The sequence below is a fragment of the Diachasmimorpha longicaudata genome, chromosome 13 (genome assembly GCF_034640455.1).
Source record: "Diachasmimorpha longicaudata isolate KC_UGA_2023 chromosome 13, iyDiaLong2, whole genome shotgun sequence".
Classification (NCBI taxonomy): domain Eukaryota; kingdom Metazoa; phylum Arthropoda; class Insecta; order Hymenoptera; family Braconidae; genus Diachasmimorpha; species Diachasmimorpha longicaudata.
Genome location: NC_087237.1, coordinates 3,830,515 through 3,850,404, shown reverse-complemented (window position 1 = coordinate 3,850,404; position 19,890 = coordinate 3,830,515). Strand labels below are relative to the sequence as shown.

The 19,890-nt window shown below is 43.1% G+C and overlaps 3 protein-coding genes across 6 annotated transcripts in view; 2 read left to right on the top strand and 1 right to left on the bottom strand.

Annotated features, from left to right (window-relative positions):
• Positions 1–19,890, bottom strand: part of LOC135168415 (uncharacterized) — a 223,817-nt gene that overhangs the window by 72,118 nt on the left and 131,809 nt on the right. For all 3 annotated transcript variants that reach the window (XM_064132576.1, XM_064132575.1, XM_064132577.1), the window contains one exon: positions 17,041–17,090. The gene's annotated coding sequence lies outside the window, so the exon portion shown is untranslated. The remainder of the gene's footprint in view (positions 1–17,040; positions 17,091–19,890) is intronic.
• LOC135168419 (autophagy-related protein 16-1) overlaps positions 1–19,890 on the top strand; it is a 196,322-nt gene that overhangs the window by 83,350 nt on the left and 93,082 nt on the right. The window lies entirely within an intron of this gene.
• Positions 162–19,727, top strand: LOC135168430 (uncharacterized). Its single transcript, XM_064132608.1, has 2 exons — positions 162–12,333; positions 17,161–19,727. The coding sequence occupies exon 2, from the start codon at positions 17,727–17,729 to the stop codon at positions 18,060–18,062; it is 336 nt and encodes a 111-aa protein (XP_063988678.1). The 5' UTR covers positions 162–12,333; positions 17,161–17,726; the 3' UTR covers positions 18,063–19,727.

The window sequence follows — 19,890 nt, the reverse complement described above, 5'->3', positions numbered from 1 at the left end:
CCGTCAAGTTGTAATTATGCGTCGACATCCACCCCTACCTCCACATTTTTACTCACAAAACTTTTCTTTTTTTTCTGTTTCAGGTGAGTGTTCTCAACAATCACACCGTACGGTGTCACACACCGAGTGCTGTGCAGTCGCAAAACAATTCTAATTAAATTTGACAAAGTCAGTTCGTCCGGAATTATCTCCCCAGCAAGTAAGGGTAAATTTCATCCATCACATGAAGCCTGAGTTTCCTCCTAAAATTTTATTCCCCCCCTTCCACGCTATTTTTTTACGGCATACCCTGCTGTACTCACGAAACTCAGTTGATTCCACCTCACTGCTGCAGCCCTCCCCGAAATGATCGAAAATTTATCGTTGTGACATCTGCTCAGATGCCATCTGAATTTCTCGAATATTCACAGTTGGCCAAAACGATTTTACGCTTTACCACGACTCACCCCCTACACTCATTCCCATCCCCCTTCGTATACTTTTACTACTGCGCCAATTTATAGTGGACGTGGTACCTTCAACTTTTTGCTGCCCGATCGATGGATCTAATTTTGAAAGTCGACTCCTGCAGCCGTGCGATCGATACACATCAGGCGAAATAGACTAGTGATAGGAAATACAGGCAAATGGAATAGTGAGGGTGGGCGGGGGGGGCAATTTCAGAGTGGAGGGATCGTGTGAGTCGGATGGTCCACAGATAGATCTGGCCCGTAGACATACACCGGAGAGAGACATACCGATGTGGAAGGTAGCACCGAGGTCACGACCTGCTGGGGCGCCTGGTCATAGAACGGATACAAGTCGGCCCGACCGACTCTCCCACATACATTAGGAAGTTTCAGGCCAACTTTTAGCCGCTGGGTGAGGAGCCCGTGAAATCGGATACAGCCGACTTGTGCGAATAAAGTGTATATTGGCAATTGCCTGTGAACTCAACGTGATCAAAATTCTTACCGTCGATCATATTGTCGATTTCTTACGTGGTTATTCTCAAAGAGAGACGATCTATCAAGAAGATCAGATTTACAAAGAAAAAACACGTTTACTCACAGGACACGTAAAAAACTAAAAAAATTTCAAAGTCATCGAATCGACGTGGGATAGCCCATATGAATGGAGGACTCGATTCCCAATGAACCATCAAATTTTCCCTAACGGTAAATTTAAAAACTCTGCGGCATTTCAGAGACAATTCTCCTCATCTTTATTGCCATTCCCTCCATTCAAATGGGAAGGAAAGTTTTGGGGAAGTTGTAGCGGAATAAATCGGTACGTGCTTTGAACAAATCCACGCATTTGGAGGGTACTCGGCATGGAGAGGAGTATTGAGATACTTCCGGAGGGAGGAAATTACCGTAGTTCTTCAGAATTGGTAAAATTTGAATGCAAAAGTTTTACTGATAAAAATGGAATTAATACAAATGGAGATATTCTCAATTAGACCGCTCGGATGATAAATTATACCGGTTAATGAGCTTCTGGGATAACTTGGAGTCTCTGATGGGTTGAGGAGGAAATAAATAAGGCCTGATGGGGAACACTTAGTGTGTTCGAAGTGTTTGTACTCTAAAAAGATAGATCACCGGGTCTTTTAATATTATTACGAGCCCTGTCATTACAAATCCTCGATTTTTTTGGAATTGAAGTGAAATCCCCCCTAAATCAATGAAATACACATCTCTCCCATATTATTGAAATTCCCACGATCGTTCCCACGCCTTCCACTGTCCCTAGCACAGAATCTCCCCCCTCTCCGCTGTTTCCGTGTCAAGTACTTGATGCCACATATCTTCCCCGTCCCTAAAAAAAAACCAAGAAAAAAAAACCCAATGATCTACCCCATATCAATGCCCAGAGAGATGGGTGGTACACAGAGAAGTGTAAAATAGGTAGGAATTGAGAAACGAGTGGGATCAGAGTGGCGTGTGGATTCGAGTGCAGCCCAACGTTCCAGAAGAGGGTGGTGAGGTGGGATACAAGGGGAATGACGAGGAGAGTAAAGGGAGGTGAGAGAGGTGTTTTCAAACAGACGAGGCCAGAAGGCGATGAAGAACGAACGCCCGGGTAATCTCTCTCTGGGGGTATATGCAGAGACCCATTGCCAGTATAGCTTTTGCAACTGTACTACAGCTGTATTGCCAGAGTGTGTTTCAAAGACGATGGTATACGATGGGTGATGGTTTGCAACTGGGGGCCAAAAGAGGAAGAGGGAAAAAGCCAGTGGTACAGAAGGAGGAAAGAGGGAGAGAGAGCGCGGAAGCTTGGCAATGCCGAGTGAGAGATGCGGAAGAAGAGAGTGGAGAGTCAAGAACCTCAGATGAAGAAGGGCTGGGGGGAGGGGAGGGGGTGAGGGGAAGTGGAGTGCCCCGAGGCCGATGCCACAATATTTTGCTCGATTACCATCGCAGGAAAAGCCGACCGAGTTGAGTGTGCCAACGACGGAGAGAGAGAGGGCATTTCGCGAAGAGTTTGCGACCGATGGAAAAAGGAAAGAGATGACTCACTCTCCTTTTTCACCTCTCTCGTCCTCCCCCCCTCTTTCTGCACTCGGGGACCCCCTCGTCCGTTGGCCCTCCCCTTCACCACCATCACGTACCTCGATTTACCAGTGAACGCTTGTGAGCCAGCTCTCTCTCGTTAGCATGCTAATTTATCGATGCATTTAATTTTGCGCCACACCGAAAAGCCCAGGGGGTGGGAGAGGGGAAAAAAATTTATGTTTGATATTTTATGGAATACTGGCCGAGGATTATGCCCGATGTTTTTAAGGTCGTGCTGGGAAATATTAATGGCAGTAATGAGGTTAGTGATTAATGGGGTTTTATTAGTTTTTTTTGTGGGGAGAGGGAGGTGGGTTTTCGGTGTTTCAGATGTTTCGGAATTTCAGGCGACTTTTAACTGCTTGGAGGGGGAGGCGGGTGGTCAATTGAAATGATTATTTTGAGGGAGATATTAGGGAAGGCTTCACGTTTCGGGAAGTTGTCGATTTTTTATTGCGTGGGGGGCCCTTGTAACTTCCGCTCCAGTAGTTTTTCTGAGTGGCGCAGAAATTTGAGGAGCATCGCAATAGGACGATGAAGGGGACAAAACTTTAATTACCACCGCGTTGATGAGTGACCTTTCTGCAGGGGACATAAAATGGGAAAATAAAAGTCAGACCCGGGAAACACGTTACCGAAATCTATTTACGAAGCTCAAAATAAAAAAGCCCTCGAATCAGCCCTCCAGCCTGGCGACAGCTTCGCCTGATGTTCCTGACAAGTCTTTAACTATTGAAATTTCTGGTGAACTTGGTTTTTCCAAATTAACTCCATCATCGAAAATGCATTTGTATGAAATTCAGATTTTTCGAAGATCTTTTTCTGTCTTTTCTGAGCATCTTTGGAGAGTCTTCGCCAGTCTAAAAATTCTCCCCATCAGCACCATCGGAATTCGTTGAGTTTAACGAAACACGTGCCCCCGCTGCATTAACGAAGTGCAGAGAACAAAAACCGGGAAATTTTTCCACCGAGACAAAGCCAACTTTTCCCCCCCTATCCTTCATCCCGGATTTAGATATCCCTGAATACAGTAGCTCGTTGGGGGTGGTTGGGGAGGTGTTGGGGATTATGCTTGGCAGCACTGTGGGACATTTAATTGGATGCAAAGCGTGGCTAATAATTCTCGACACGTGAACATTCGACGAAAGTTGCCTCACTGCATTTTCGTTTGCACGTTGTGTACAGTTTCGAGGTTTCTGGTAATACAGGGTAGATTTTCAGGGTGTAGAGGGGGTGGAGAAATTGTGTGAGAACGTTAATACAACCGGTTTCAAGCAATGACGTCTTTCCTATACAACCACCATGTTGATGCATATAGATATTTACCGAGTGTACGCTTGGGGATTATACGAACACGAATGCCACTTCGAACCGGCAAATTATTTTACTCGCTATTCAGAAACTTTTGACATGGTGGCTTAGGAGGGGGGGGGGTGATAGTTGGGAGAGGTGAAGGGAGGGTCTCCTGTTCGGGAAAGAGAACGAGGTGGTGGTGTGGTAGAAGAAAGACTGGGACAAACGTGAGGATGACGATGAGAATGAAGTGGAATGGGATGAGGACGAGGAGGTGGAGGCCAGCAACAAGGGGCCAACTGGGGGGCTGATCTGAATACCGATCGTGCCTTCAGCATGCGTGGCTCTCTCATCCCATCGTCTACCCCCTTCCTACCTCAATCTCCTGAACCCGTACCCGCAACTGTTTCCACACTCGCTGCCTTCCGTGAGATAACCTACAACAGCTGCATACATACCAAACGTATACATCAAGTACCAACCACTTGGTTTTCCATGTATATGGGTGATATGATTGCACGAAGGTAGAGTCTTGGGTGACGATATGGGGAAGGATATACTTACAGAACATTCTGGGGCGGGGCGAAGCTGGGGGATGAGGTTTTTCGGGGTGAAGTTTTTTTTGAGATTGAGAGGGACCAGGATAAAATCGAATGTGTTCGATCGTCGATAACTTGAAATCGGTAGAGTCGATCTTGACGATTTTTTTTTCATTTTGAAGGCCGTTGTTTGAGGTTTGAGAAGGGAAAAAAATTATTCGATTTCGTTCGGCGGTTTTCGAGTTATCGATATAGACGCAATGACATGGACGGAGAGGAAAATGTCGTGGAGTCAGAATGTTTATTAACTATGAGACAATTTACTTGGCTTGATCAATTATTGAGGGGGCAAAATGGAATCCTGGGGCTTTTGAAAAATTAAGGGGTTTATTATTCATTCGTCGAGATGCGGGACTGGTTTGAAGGTCTGATAGTGTTTTATTTGAAGAAAGTTTGAGAATATGGGGAGAGAAAAAGTTGTTCTGTTTTCCTAAGCGATTTTTCCCCCACTGAAATTATGCTAAAATGTTATTATTATCGTGGAAATAAATACGAAAAATATTCTTGGGATTAATGAGTTTTCTCGGGAGCAATCAAAGTTTTTTAATGCATACAAATCAACGATACGGATGAATGAGGGTGAGTGTTAAGTTGGAATAAGTTTGGTAATTTCGGGGTTATGATTTATGAAACTGTAATTTGTTGAGTATTAACATTTTTCCAGTAATCGCTGTAGTTTGACTCAAAAATTATATAATATATTTTTTCGAAACCTAGGATTTGTTCCTCCCTTACACTATTAGCCGTCTCATTTTGTACAGTAAAAATTTCTCGTGATTGTCACGACAATTTGATTGAACTTTTCCCTCTCTACCATAATCCTTGCAGAGAAAAATCTCGTTAGACTTTCACGCACACTTCCCCGACGCGATTTCATTTATTTTTTTTTTATCCGCACGAGTGAATCATTCGATTCTTGCTGGGCAGTAACAGTACCCCGGGGTGTCCCCGTGTATCCCAGCGTCGTGAGACGCTTCAATTCGCTAGTCAAGTTTCCTCACATCACCGCGTCGGTAGGCGGCCAGCGGGACGTGACTGGAGTAGCGGCGTCGAGATGAGAGAAAAAAAGTTGGTAAAAATGGTTTGGATGGAAAAAAAAAAATTCTAGGGAAAATGGAATGAGCGGAGATGATGGAAGGGGAAAAAAATCGGTAAGGAGAGATGGTCATGAGGCGTTGGAGAGCAGCGATCCTATTTCACTTCTCCCTGCAAGAAACACGGCTATATAAAAATAACATTTGGTCACGTGCTCTGCTGGAGTAACAGGAGAAAAACATGTCGGATAAGGGCGGGGAGGGGGGAAGGAGTGGATGGAATAATAGTGTAAATATTTCTCGATGGGGAGGAAATTGTTATCGATTGGAGAATTATTTTGTCCGGGAGTTGATGGATTTGGTGATAAGTTTTATTGTGATAGACGGAAATTTCAGGTATAGTGACACCCAATGCCGAGATTGAAATGAGGATTAAATTATTTTGAAACTTGGAAGGTCCTAAAATTTATGAATTAATCTTAATTCTATACCTCTAAAAAGTGTATTCTCCGGTCCCCTTTAAGTCTCCCCCATTCGTCAAGACTAACGAGCCACTCATCAAAAGATACCCCGACAAATGATATCGCAGTAAAAAAATCTTCAAAATGTACCTAAAACAAAACCTGTAAAACAATGACAAAAAAAAAATCTGGGGGAAAAACGGCTCCCGGCGATGCGTTGCGTGCGCCCCTGCCTGTGGGGTGACGGTCTCGGTGGATCCCTCTCGGAGTAGATTGTAGAAAAATGAGACGAGGGATGAAAAGTAAATAAAGATCGGCACGAGAAGAGAGGAGACTTGCGGAAGAGCCAAGAGTTGAAAAGAAATCCTTCTTCCCCTCTCGACCCTTCCCCCTTCCTCTCGTTTAAAACCCATCTATACACTTTTCCCTCATCTTCTTATCTTCTCACTGCTCTTGTTGGCCAGATGGTATTTGTGAGCTCGTGCCACGCGATCCTCGCGTTCCGTTACTCCTCAAGCGTGAAATATTCATTATCGATAGATTTAACAATTATCCCCAGTGGAAAAATTCACCATCCACGGCTGATGGATTTTTATCATTATTTCATTACATGGATAAACAAAATACCTAACTCACTGAGGGTGAAAATAACTCTCACTCCGTGTTGTCAAGGTGGAACATAAATTTATCATTGAAATGAAAAATGAACGGAGATAAAAATATCAGAATTTTTTGGAAAAAAAACCCGCAAAATTTACCGCATCGACTGGTAAACTCTCCTAAATTATACATCAGAAAAATTTCTGTGCTACATAATAAAAAAAAAATACGGTACAGCTATGAAAAATGAAAATAGACACACACATGGGAAGATGGAATTACGGACGGACGAGGGGGGGGGGTAGTATAGAGTTAGCTGATGCAGAGATTCCAGTTTTTCCATGGGCGCTTGTGGAATGCATCGTCGACCACCCAAAGGATTTTTCTGTCGAGCGCCCAAACGTGGACCCTTGAGAGGAATAAATAAAATGGTGAATTTTGTGAACCCCCTTGCCCAAGCCCTACACCCCCATCCCGGGCCCCTCTCCACCCCGATGTATGAAAACTGGACGATGGCGGAGGAAACCTCGGGATCCTCAACAACAGTGGACTATTGAATGTACGAGAGTGGGTTGAATTGGCTCCTGTCCAAACTTATATTCCAGTTGCCCAAGCCTTCGCATTCATACACATTGCTGCCGAAAAATTCTTTCTCCTCTCTTTGCAATTTATAAATACGTATGAACCAACACAAACGGATCAAAGACAGCCACCGGAAAGGGTGAAAAAGAAGGAGAAATAAAATCGGAAAAATTCACAAGTTGATGCACAGTACATGGGGGACAGAAGAGTTTAGTTCCGTTCAGTTGAACTTGTTCTTCTTTCAGTTGTTTTTGTCCGCCAATTCGTTTCGGGAAATTCTGAAATTTCATTATTCAAGGTCTTTTTGTTCCCTAACTCTGACGCTTCTTCATTGTTCGGAAAATGGAGCTGTATTTCAGTTTTTTTGGTTGGAACTTGACAATTTGCTGAAAACGTCGGGAAAATTGGGGCCCAGATGGTATATTATTTTAATTTTATTTACACGGATCTATTTATTTCAGTTTAATTCACACTCTCCAATTAATTGTCGCTAGGACTTTGTCCAAACAGATCAAAGAAAGCTCGATAAAAAAAAAAACATTGAAAAAATCGGTAGAATCACAAACTGATGCTCTATACAGACGAGACAAGAGAGTTTAACACCGTCGAGCTGCACTCGTCGTTCGTCCACTTGTTTTTACCCACCTCTTCATTTCACCCAATGTTACTGCCCCCTCTTGATCCAGTCCATCGCCCCCTTTTTGTCTGTCCACCGTTAAATAAAAAAAAATATAAGACACCGAGTTTAACACACTCGACAGCTCGCCTCTCAACGGATATGAACTCGACTATTATCTCAGCCTGGACAACTCGTGGAAGCAGATACTGTTTGGTTTACTCGATGTCGAATGCATCCCCCTCACTTCATTCCACAGGACGTACAAAGAACCGTCCTCCAGCTGTGCTTCACATTGCCAATGTATGTGCAAATTCCCACGAGTAGTACCGCCTCTGTCTCCTCAACTAAACTACTAGCACCACTAGGAGATGCCACTGGAATCGCCGCTACTCATACCACGAAAAATTCCTTATTCCACATTTTATTCGTCCTCTCCCCTCGCATGCAGCCACTTTTTATCATCTCCAATCATGCAATTAGAAATTCCCAGGCGTGTTTCTCTGCCAGTGTTTACCCCAGCATAACTCCTGGGGAGACAAAGGGACAATCGCAGATTTCGTCAGATGGTGGATTTTAACATCGCAGGCAAAATTATTCCCTTCTCATTCACTTTGTCATTCGTTGTTTTTCTCACGTGAAAATGTCGCAATGTAAACAATTTCCGTCATTTTTTCTCACTGTTATTTACACTGCCGGAACGTCTGGGTATTTAGATGTAATCTGACGGTTATTTAGTCATGACTCAGTCATTAATGTGAATGCAATTTCAAATGAAAACATTAACTGAAGTATCCCAGTTCAAAAATCCAATAAAATTGAGTCGCTCCCTCACAGCTCTCTCAACCCCGAAGACCGCGCCCTCAATCGGCGAAATGTTTCCAATTTCCAACCAAAAAAATCCCTCACAAAAAGGAAAAGCGCCAAATGCAATATTTATCTACACTTCGTTATCCTCGGAATCTCCCTGAAAGCCCTTCCATTTTTTTTTTCAATCCACCATACATTTTCCACTCTCCAGTCCCTTCAATTTTTCCTCTCTCGTCGGTTCACTCCCCCGTACATCCGAAAAAAACTCCACGGACCGAGGGCTCCCGGCGTTCATTCTTACGTAAGGGCAGAAAAGATGACGGGTCCGGGGAAGGGGTCGATATACAGTGTAAATATTGGCATGAGTATATATTACGGGTCAGTGAATTTCTCCAATTCACCCAGGGCTGAGGGTATGTTTGGGTCGGTGTGCCAGGGGTTAGTGATGCTCCCCCTCCCCATCGCCCTAACTTTCCATCCGCGAGTCTGGTCTGAGGGGTCGAAGGAGTACACCCGGGTGTATATACATACGAAAGGGGTTTCTGTATACCCAACGGACAAGACACATTCGAGAATCCCGTGCAGGGATTCCAGACCACCCTCTACCCCCTTCATCCCACCCCGCCAATTCTACATCTTGGTTTGTGAGAGAGCCAGAGTGAGATGTACCAAAAGAGGGGGCTTGGAGGGATCGAGGGGGAGTAGAGAGTTAGGTGTGGTTCCTCGCCATATTGCACGACTATTGAACGCTGGAGCCGGTGGCGAACGTGGTGCGGAACTAGGATCGGTGCCATGGCGCGTTTCATTTGTTTGGCCGTATCCCCCAAGGTATATCGGTCTACGTGCCACCTCGACGTACGTGAGGCATCCACCCCCTCCACCCCGGCCGCGGAACTTGTATATATGTATTAAACTATTTTATATATTGTAGGTTGGGTATTGGCTGTGGGTATATAAGCTTACACAGACACCTAATAGAAGGAAAGCAAAGCACAGCAATCGGATGAAACCAATAAGCGTGAAGGAATGCGAAGGCCCGAGTGGAGATCTTGTTGGAGATCATTAGCTGAATGGTTGATTTTATTACGGTGAAGAGGTTGGGAACTGTTGGAAGAGGTTTGGGTGGGATTGATGGGTGGAAGGGCTAACAAGATGATCCAGTTTGCACCATTAGGTGTACAGATGTTTGTTTTAGGGAAATTGGTTTGTTCGGGAATGTGGGAATAGTCTGGTGAGGATGATGGCGATGTCCTTAGGAAAGCCAACAACAGGTTGGATGTTAGGGAGAGAAACTTCCGACATATTTTGTCAAGTCATAGATCTGTTCTATTATTGAACTGTCCACGGCTTTATGGCGTGTGAGAGATGAGCGAAATTCTTCTTTTGTGGGGATAATAAAGATGGATTCTGTTGGCAGCTGAAACATCGTATACCGTTCGTCAGATACAATCAGTCGTTGTTCCGCGAACTTTGACTTTTGTCGTAAAACTTCGGTTTGGTTTTGAGAGCGAGTACATACTAGAGGATATGAAGATGATGACGTCTTTAGGAAAGCAGTCAATAGGTCAATAGCTGGACTGTTTAAGGATTATTTGCAGGAAATTATTTTGATGTTTTTGGGAAAGTGACCAATAGTTCGGAAGCTAAGACTCGAAGCTTTAACTGCCTTTTGTCAACTAGATCTTGTCTGTTATTAAAGGACGCCTTGTTCTATGACTAGTATCGTCGCCACAAAAGAGGTTTTGTGGTTAGGTACCCTTACTCTCTTGGAATAGCCTCGACTCAACATCCCCCACTGCTCACATTCAAGTTCCTCGTTTCCTGGCGGCGATTACAGCCTCATAGTCTTTGAGGGATCAGTAAAATCCATAAAAAGACTAATTACGTACTTCCATCTGATTATTTTCAACGCACCCGTCTTCAGATATTGTATCTCTTCGTTCTAGGAAATTTGCATTTTCCCGCAAAACTTCCTCATGTTTTGGAGATCAAAAATGTTTCATAGGAGATAATGGTAATGTCTTTATGAAAGCAGCCAATAGTTTGGAAGTTGAGAAAAGCTCCAACTATTCTTTGTCAACTGAATCTTGCTTCTTATTCAAGTGCATCTTTTTCCATAACCAAACAAACTCCAACTTTTCGACTGATTACTTTGAATGTTTCATAATCATCAGACATCGTTTTGGAAACTGAAGCAACAGTAACTTTACGAAAATTACCTCTTACCGCGCACTTTTGTTCAGCCTTCCAGATCAAGAATATAGTTCAAAGTCGATGAGAGATGATGGTGGTGATGTCTTTAGGAACGAACTATTTGGAAATTAAGGACGAGAGCTTCGGTTGGCTTTTGTCAACTGAATTTTACTTATTATTCCAGTACGTCTTATTCCACAGCTAGTTTCATAGTCTTTGAGTGAGGAGAGGAATTCATCTTTCACGAGACAACTACTCCCTCCAACTTCTCGTTTGATTAGTTTGAAGGCTTCGTAATTGAGTTACGTAATTTCAACCGCTAAAGCAAAAGTGGTATTTTCGGTAATGCTTCAATTTTGGATAATTCAAAGTTCTACAATACTCTGTTGTTCTCTCAGTACACTCTTATTAAAGTATTTTCACTATATTAACGTTGAAGAACTTCGATTGTTGCACTGTACATTTATATTCCCTTTCATCAATCTCCAGGTAAAACGGATCCTTGTGAATAGCTGAAGCTTTTCAAACAGGGGCGGATTAAATTGTTGAATTTTTCAAGCGTCGAAAGAGTCCCGAGACAATTGACCCCTCTCCCCTTCCCCACCCCTCCCCGTGGATTTCACGGATTCGTTTACCCTCAGTTTTTTGTATTTTCTCACTCAACATTGTTTTACAAGATGATTGACCCAGCTGGATTAATCCCCCAGGTTCTTTATGAGGTTGGAGGTCTCGAGTGGCACTTAGACCTGCGCGCAGTCATTTCGAGAAAGTTTCAACATCTCGTGCTTCCCAAGTACCAATCACCCCTTTCCAACTGAGCAATGCACTTCGCAGTTTAGTAATATTTGCTTATAGTCGGCGCTGGGGATGGGGAATTGAGGAAAGTTTTGCAATCGTTCAATTGTGGATGTGTTGGTTTATCAACACTCAATTGGTGGTAGATTGGATTTTCAACTGACCCTTGTATTTTCGCGGAGAAAAATTCTAGTCTTTCCAATGAATTTCAGGAATATCTGGAAGTTGTGGTTGAAGAATAATTTTTTATCTCAAATTTGTTGACGACGATTTTCTGAAACATATTTTCCAATTGTTCACGTTCACGGGAGAATTTTAATGATATGCCATGCAAATTCTACATTCCCGCTAGAAATTACGCTAGCATTTAGTCAATGTTCTCGAGTCAGTGGAGGAAAATTTCCTGTTTGTCTGCGAGACATGTTTTTCCCGATATAAGGTGAAAAAGACCTAAAAATGTATTCCACTTTGCGATTACCCAACCTGTTTGGTAATTTCCCAACAACTTTTTTCCCCGTGCGAATGAATGCATACGTAGATGTACATAATAATCTCGCCAGATTTTCATTCCCAAAAAGCATTTAACCATGGAAAAACCAACACTGTAAAGTGTTCGTTTGAATTTCTATGGACGAGGATGAGACCGACCAGTTATGAACAGCATAAACTGCAGCATTCCTCGGTGAACAGTGTGTGCCCACACATAAGAGTCGAGCGATGTGGATACTATACAGACAGTATTTCCTCTTCTCCTTTTCCACCTCCGGTCTACTAGAAGAGTGGAGCTTATACTAGATACAACACGCCCCAGTACGTACATAATAAACAATGCGACGAGCAAAATGCATTCTTCCATTATCCATCTGTCTCTCGTTGTGTCTGGTTCTTTGCCCATGTTTTGTAAAAGCCTTCAGCTTTCCCCTACCCCACATCCCTCTCTACTCACTTCCTCTCGCCGATGTATGTACATAAATGTTACCTGTACTGGTGGGATTATCTGCGATGGATTGTGCTAAGTGAGACGGGAAATTGATGTAAATAAGTTCTGTTTCAAGAGATATTTCGCGGAAAATGTGTAATCGTTTATTAAGCGTTGTTAGCACATTGTTTTGAGAATTGAGAGTGCATACTTCCGTGACGAGTAACCGTGCTTTTGGTGATAGGAGAAAGCAATAGGAAGATTTTTTACTTTTTTTTATCTCGTCGGGCAGTGAACAGACGTTTGTCAGAGTTTGCCATACAAGTTATACGTGAAACAATAGGTGAGAAAACCAAACCGAGATTTTCAGCGAACATGAAGCGTCAACGGACGCTGGTGGTACGTTTCATTTTCAACTAATTGAACTAACTTCAATTACACATATGTGAAATGTACAGAAGAAACTAGATGGGAATTTTCAAATACCAATAGATCAATTGTATGTATTTGCTAAATATAGAAAAATCCTGTTAAAAATATGAAACGAAATATGAAATAATCTGCCAATATTGTTCGACTTTATTCATCCGGAGATTCAATACAATATTGCAGGGAATGTGCCCACCAATTTTCCATAGAGGAATTCATTGAAAAGCTAATCTCTTCGCCATTTCCAATACACGAAATAACCGGTCGACAATCGAAAAATTTCTCGGCAATTTAATACCGTGGTTACCCAAAAATATGCGAAAAAATTACGTCATGAATTTACTCGATAAAATATCCGGAATACCCCTCCCCAATTGATCAAATTAATCTCCAATTTGTTAATCCCAAAAAAATCAACAAGACAATGGGCGAACGCCCGGAGATCCATAATTGATAATTGGCCGCGGCATTATTCCCTGAAAATTGTCAATATAATTGGCCGGATAATTGGATTAATGAACGTTCGATCAATTAGGTAGGGTACAGGTACGAATTACGTTTAATCCACGGAGATAACCCCGTGACCGGATGAACAGCGCGGTGTGCGGTAACAATGAAATTCAGTTGAAGACCGCCCTCTCCCCAGTCTCCGGCACTTGCCGATGGTTTTACAGAGCCAGGGGATAGGAAAGGGGAAGATCAACAGATGATCCCATACCCAGAATAGTGATTTATTCCAATCGAATTAAATTCATTAATTAATTAATCCCTAACCCAGACCAGCGAATTTTGTCTAAGCTGACTCAAAGATAAAAAAATCATATATTTAATTAAAAGAATTACTTTCCTCACTGTGGGAATATAATTTCGATTCTCACCACCTTCCGGCATCAAGAAGCTGGCAAACTAATTGCTTTTATCGCATTATTCTCGTTATTCAAGGATAATACAAAACTGGTGGCATTACAATTTTCCCTTTAACAAACAAGTTTGCTAGGAAAATTGATGACAGAATGTAAAAAAAAGACAGAGAACGTGAGTAGACCGCGTTTGACCAGTGCGAGTGGATGACTCAGTGACAGAGAAAATATAGTGGATTTGGACTTGAAACGAGGGAGACACGATGGAATAAGATGAGAGTGAGTAATGGCTGTCTCATACCTGAACGTAATACGGATCCCCTGGTGGTGGAGGTAAGTGGAAAAAGAAGGAAAATGACAGACTGGTGGATGTGGAGGGACAGATACGGCTGGAAAGGCGATAGCTTAGCGCGACGACGGCGGAATACTGGCTGAAGGAAGATGCAGAATTGACTCGAAGCAGGAGGGATAGAGGAAAAAAAAAAATATGTAAGACTTGAGGGGGGAGCATTTCCGGCGGATGTGACCATCGCCTCTAGAAAACATAAACATTTTCCCCTGCATTCTTCACATTTATCCATTACTACTATCGGAAAACTTCGATATCACATAATTTTAAATCACGCACCGATGAAAAACCAGTGGAGTCGCCATGAAATGCACACACCGACTCCATTTTTCCCCGTTAACGTTCACCTTTTCTCCTCCACTCTACGGCTGTCCATTTTTCCCCCGTCTGTTAATGGACGTATAAATCCTTGAGAAAAAGGAGAGACGGCAAAAGGAAAAATGAAGAATTATTGTATTTGAAAACAATAGCCGTCACAGCTTACGAGACAGTAGAGCTTGGACAGACGAGACAGTGCTTCGTACTCGTGAAATTCATCCCCTGGACTAAAAACTGGTGGGGACAGAGGGTGAGAGTGAGTGAGAAAAAAAAAATGAAAGATCGTCCTCAGTATCAATTCTCCCGAAAAGAAAAGGCGAGTGTCCTGCCGGGCTCGCCGAGGCGGATCAGCGATGGTGCCCTCCCCCCCTTTTTTCCCAGACGAATACCCACGATGGCACACGATGGGGGATGCTAACTCAAGTACCAAAGTGGTAGTTGAGTTCTTTTTAACTTTTTAAGAAGTCACGACAAACTCACCGCGGGTAGTCGCTTCGCACAATGGGCTTTTCACCCTGTGTGCATCCTACAGTTTCCTCTCTTCTCCTGTTCCTCTATGTCATTTCCCCTTTTACCCTTCCATCCCTTCATCCAGTGTTCCTAACCATCATACACTCCACACACCTCCCACCCCGTCCACCTCCTTCATCCCCCCCTCATCCCTCGCCCATCCCTTTTCCTTCACTGGCGGCGGCTTTGTATTGTCTCACGCGCTGCCGGACGTTACCGCGCACTGCCATTAATTTAACCTCAACGAGTTTATCCCCCCAGTACGGCGCCATTATAACATTGCTTGCACGTGAGCGTCGCCTCGGTCAAATAAGACGACATGATATATATATTATGTACTGTCATACGGAAAGCTAAAGTGAGATACGTTTAAGAACCAGTTAAGAACTGTACGCTGGAGGGGTCGAGGGGTTGGGAAAAATTGATGGTGGGGAAAGGGAGTTGATGACTTGGCGCGGGATTGGAGGTGTTGTGGGGTAAGTGATTGAGGTACTGGGTGGTATCAGATATATCATTGAACTTGTTGACTCGGTGGGTTAAAAAATTGTACTGTGATAAATGGCACCGTTGTTGATTCATATGGTGGGGAAGATGCCATTGATCCTCGTGTTCAGGAATTTTTTCAATGACAAAGAAAATTATCTTCCTGGAATATTCATTTTTTGTTTGGGGTAGAGCTTGAGTGATTTTAATATGTAAATCTTTGAAAAAAAAAATGTAAGACAAAGCCAAATATGCCAAATTAATCCCTCGTAGATGAGAAAATCCACACTCGAGTATTTTCTCTGGACAAATAAAATAATCCTCAATTTCTCGTTTCACCCCTCCGCCCCTCTCATCAGCTCCTGCCAACTTGCCAACCAATCGAAACATTCGTACCAACCAGCCACCCACTCCCTCCATTCCATCCACAAAAGAAAAATCCTGCAACCGCACCTTTCGATTCACGAACCGATAACTTTGAAAATCCCCACTGGGTGCGATAGCTAATTCGACGAGAACGAGTAGCAAGGCGATGCTGTTGGCGATAATAATATTCCATTACGGGACGGCAATGTATGTGCAACGCCATACATATTATACATCAGGTGCTCGTCACGGGGCTGCTTCTATTTAACTGTCTCTGTCCCTTACCTACCCTCAAGGGAATCACCCATAGCACAATTCCTAGATTGTATCTCCACGTATGCGGAGTGAGGCGTTAATTACGTACCGCCCTACCGCGTTACTCTGCCAACCCTTCCCCTCTCTCCTTCCCCATTTCTCACTCTCTCTTGTTCAAGCGAATAAGAGAGGAATGCATAAATCGCCCGCGTATTATAACTTCTCTGGATAAATTATCCTCACATTCAATAGATAGCTCCCTCCGTACTAATTGATAATGAACTGAGGGATATTCCATTCCCCATTATTAATGAAATAACTCCCTTCCCCCTCAAATTTATATTTTAATGTAATTTAGTGGCGCCACCAAAGGGGTTTAATGCCCTTTCATTAGAACCATTTTCCTGATCAGAGTCAATTTCCCTTTCTCAATTAATTTTTAATAAATGTGTCATTAGACTTGTTACGAGAGCCATTTTTGTTAGAGGGTTTATTTTTATGATACAGAATTAATCGAATTGTCAGAAAGTGGACCAATTAATTGTGGCCAATTGTCAGGGTAGAATCGAGGTAACAATGGCGTATGACACAGTTTGACAGACCGGTAGAGTAATTTTTATCTCACATTCCTCTCCATAAATTAATTTGGTAGACCAGATTCCCGAAAATTCGCCTCAAAATTATTGCCCCCACAAAACCACTGCCCTTTATTCGAGATATCCCCGGTAATTGATTCCCCCCCATTCAACTCAACCCCCGGCATCCTTTTTCCAAAGAAAATTATTCTGCGAATGAAATTCCAATACCTAATTCACCATTAATGGTGCACAGTACGGTATAACAGCGGCCGTTAATAGCCATCAAAATGTCACTAAACGCGACTGAATATTGAAGAACACACGTACCACGAGTGCATTAAATTACGTATGAATACTCCATCCACCCAGAATTATATTCGATTAACAGCCCCACCAGACACCTTAACTTGAATTATAGAAAACGTTTAGCTGAGTGCTTTTGGTACTTACCGAATATCCTAGAATCCTGGATGTTTTTCCCCGGTTGCACCAGAGTATCTCTGCAACAGAACAAGAGAGACAGAGATCATTAAAAAATCCTTCTCCATTAATTATTGGATTTTTTCTTAGCTGAGAATAAAAGAGGTGCCCCCGTCATCCAAAAAGAAAAATAAATAAAAAGGAAAATTCAGAAGAAAAGAAAGCTGGCCAGCGAGATTGAGCGGGAATGAGGGGGACAGAGACACGAGGGAATGAAGAAGGACGAAGAGGCTGGAATGAGGCAAAAGGAAGGAGTGAATTCCACTATATCTACTGTATAGAATTGGAAGTGTAGTTTCTCGCCTGTCGGACAATCGGAGGTAGTCTCTAGCTGTGCATTTTGCGAACAATGCTTTCTGGGAAGCGAGAGGTAGTCGTTGAATCGTCCTATCCTCATCTGTTGTAACCAACAACCTCCGAGCGAAGGATGAAGGACGCCAATAGGTATTGGCGTTACCAGTTGGAAATAGTTCAAATGGCCTAGGGTTTTGTGATGGAAGTGTAGTAGGGAAGGAGGGAGGGCCTTTAGGGTTGTATACCCCAAGCGTATCTGGACGATGAAGGCACTCGTGGAAAAGAGATAACTGAAGGTACTCCGCAGCGTTTGTGTTGTACTTTGCCAGTGGTAAAATACAGAATGAGTGGGAGAGGATGAGATGGGTATAGCAGCGTGTAGAATCGTCGTTCGATGCGTAACTACGTTCAATTGCTGGCTTAGCATGCCTTTTCCGAGAATTCAAAGCCAGAGTGGAGTAGTTACCCATTGGCTGGTTGAGGGGGGGAAGGGGAGAGGAGGACTGGTGATGGTATGGGAGAAGGACGAAATAGTGGTAACATTACGCACGCTTGTAGTTTATAGCGCAAATTGTACGGTGGAGAGGGCTTTTCAATGGGCGCTGGATGAGCTTAGGCTGAGCTTTTCACTGAGGGCAGTGAGAAAACGCCTACCCAGAACAATATATGGTGGAAACCTTTGGAAGGATATTCCATAGGTTATTTGGGGGGGGAAATCGTCAAAAGATAATTTCCAGTAGTTTCTAGAGGCCATTTTTTGAGTGAAGGACTTGGAAAAATTGGATATTAAATATGTATTCAATGAATATATCAAATATATTGGATATTTGGAAGATATTTTTCTACGAAAAACACCTCGGGCAGCTTTCATTTTATCGTTATTCACGTGTCGGTGTTTGGTAACAGTGGAAACAGGGAATCACCTGCCACTGACCGAGTGACATGTGCCCGACGATGTTGGCGAGGACGTGTCATTGAAGTTGAACGAACCCTCGGCGATGTCGCTCATTCAGCCATCTCATTTCAACACCATTCAGCTTGTCTACTTGGTCGCTGTAAGCATTATTCATGATAGTCCCTTTCATTTCTTGTGAGTTTTTTTTTTTTCACTCTCTCACTCTGCACTGGGTTTACTCCTTTTGGTCAACGCTCCATGTGGCTTGTCATTAGCAATTTTACTCCTTAACACGCGTGATAAATATACACTATTATGTCATTAAAGGGGAAACTGGCTGTTTTGAAAGAGAGGATGGGGTTAAAAAGAAATGGATAGGATAGAAGAGAAAAGATGTCGTTAAAAAATACGCAGGAAATTGCTTTCGCTGAAAGACACTTTTATGACTGTGACAGAATCATTATGAATTCTCCAGAAGCTCCGGGAAACCGCCAAAGAGATGTGGCATTCTTGGCTCATCCCTGTGTCACATGAGAGAACACGAGGCAAAAGCCAGAGGTTGTGAGTCGCTTCTGGCATATTAAAGACGTCGGTACATATAACATGTGACACCACTGTTCTCACTCGTGACCTTTTTCCTATTATCATAATGAATAAAATGATAATAATGTCGTATGGAACAGATAACGGTGAACGTGCTGTGTCTCGCAGTTGTTCACTCATGTTTTTTCATACGTTTACAGATGTAGGAAGAAATTGTATCGCGAGAGGGAGAGACTGTCGACAGACACAGCAGTGGGCAATGGGTTAGCCTTTGCACCGTCTTTTCCACTGCCATAACTAATTCTATGAATCCATGAAGACACGCGACAAAAATTCCATGCATCTCCGAGCAACTTATGAGGAGACGACACAGTAATTCAAGTAGCACGACATGCCTCACCTTCTCACGTACTCCATTACGATGGGCAAAAAAAATGAGATACTTTTTGGACTTTGGAAATGGGGCTTCGGTGAAACCATGATTTATCTTAACAAAATATACAGCGACCAGAAAAAATCTGCCAGTTCTCCGGTTTTATCTGTAAATTTCTGTGCGTTCGTCCCTCAAGAAATCGAGACTCACTTAACACGTCAAAATTTTGACTTGTCAATTGAAAAATTACTTGAACTGTCATATCAATTTCCAACTACATCCCCCCAATTTAATTCAGTTACGGCGAACAATACGGTGCCTTTTCCATGCTCTTCACTATCACTGGAAAGAGAAAAATGGAGTAATAATTTGGTGAGGGAGTTATCCACACGTGAGAATATTCTCTCGGCCTATTTGAAGGCTCTTTTTCAGCCTCACGCGTGTATACAGGGTGTCCCAGAATTGCACGTCCAAACTTTAAACTTAAGTTGGGGGTGAAATTCTGGATCGAAAAGTCCTAAGCGACTTTTTGATCAGATGCACCCTCTTCAAGTTATTGAGGGTTGAAGTTGGACGAATCAGGGGCGTGGAATACCCAGTCGCACGTCGGTGAGAAAAACATGCGAGTGTAGTGGTGTCCCCACCATACCGTACTACTCCCCTGCAGCGGCAGAAAGAGATGACTGGCGGCGGAGGGTAAGAGGAAGGGGAGGGA

Bases quoted from the DNA above. Each gene is read 5' to 3' on its own strand.
- LOC135168430 (XM_064132608.1), top strand. From the start codon at position 17,727: ATGGGTATAGCAGCGTGTAGAATCGTCGTTCGATGCGTAACTACGTTC.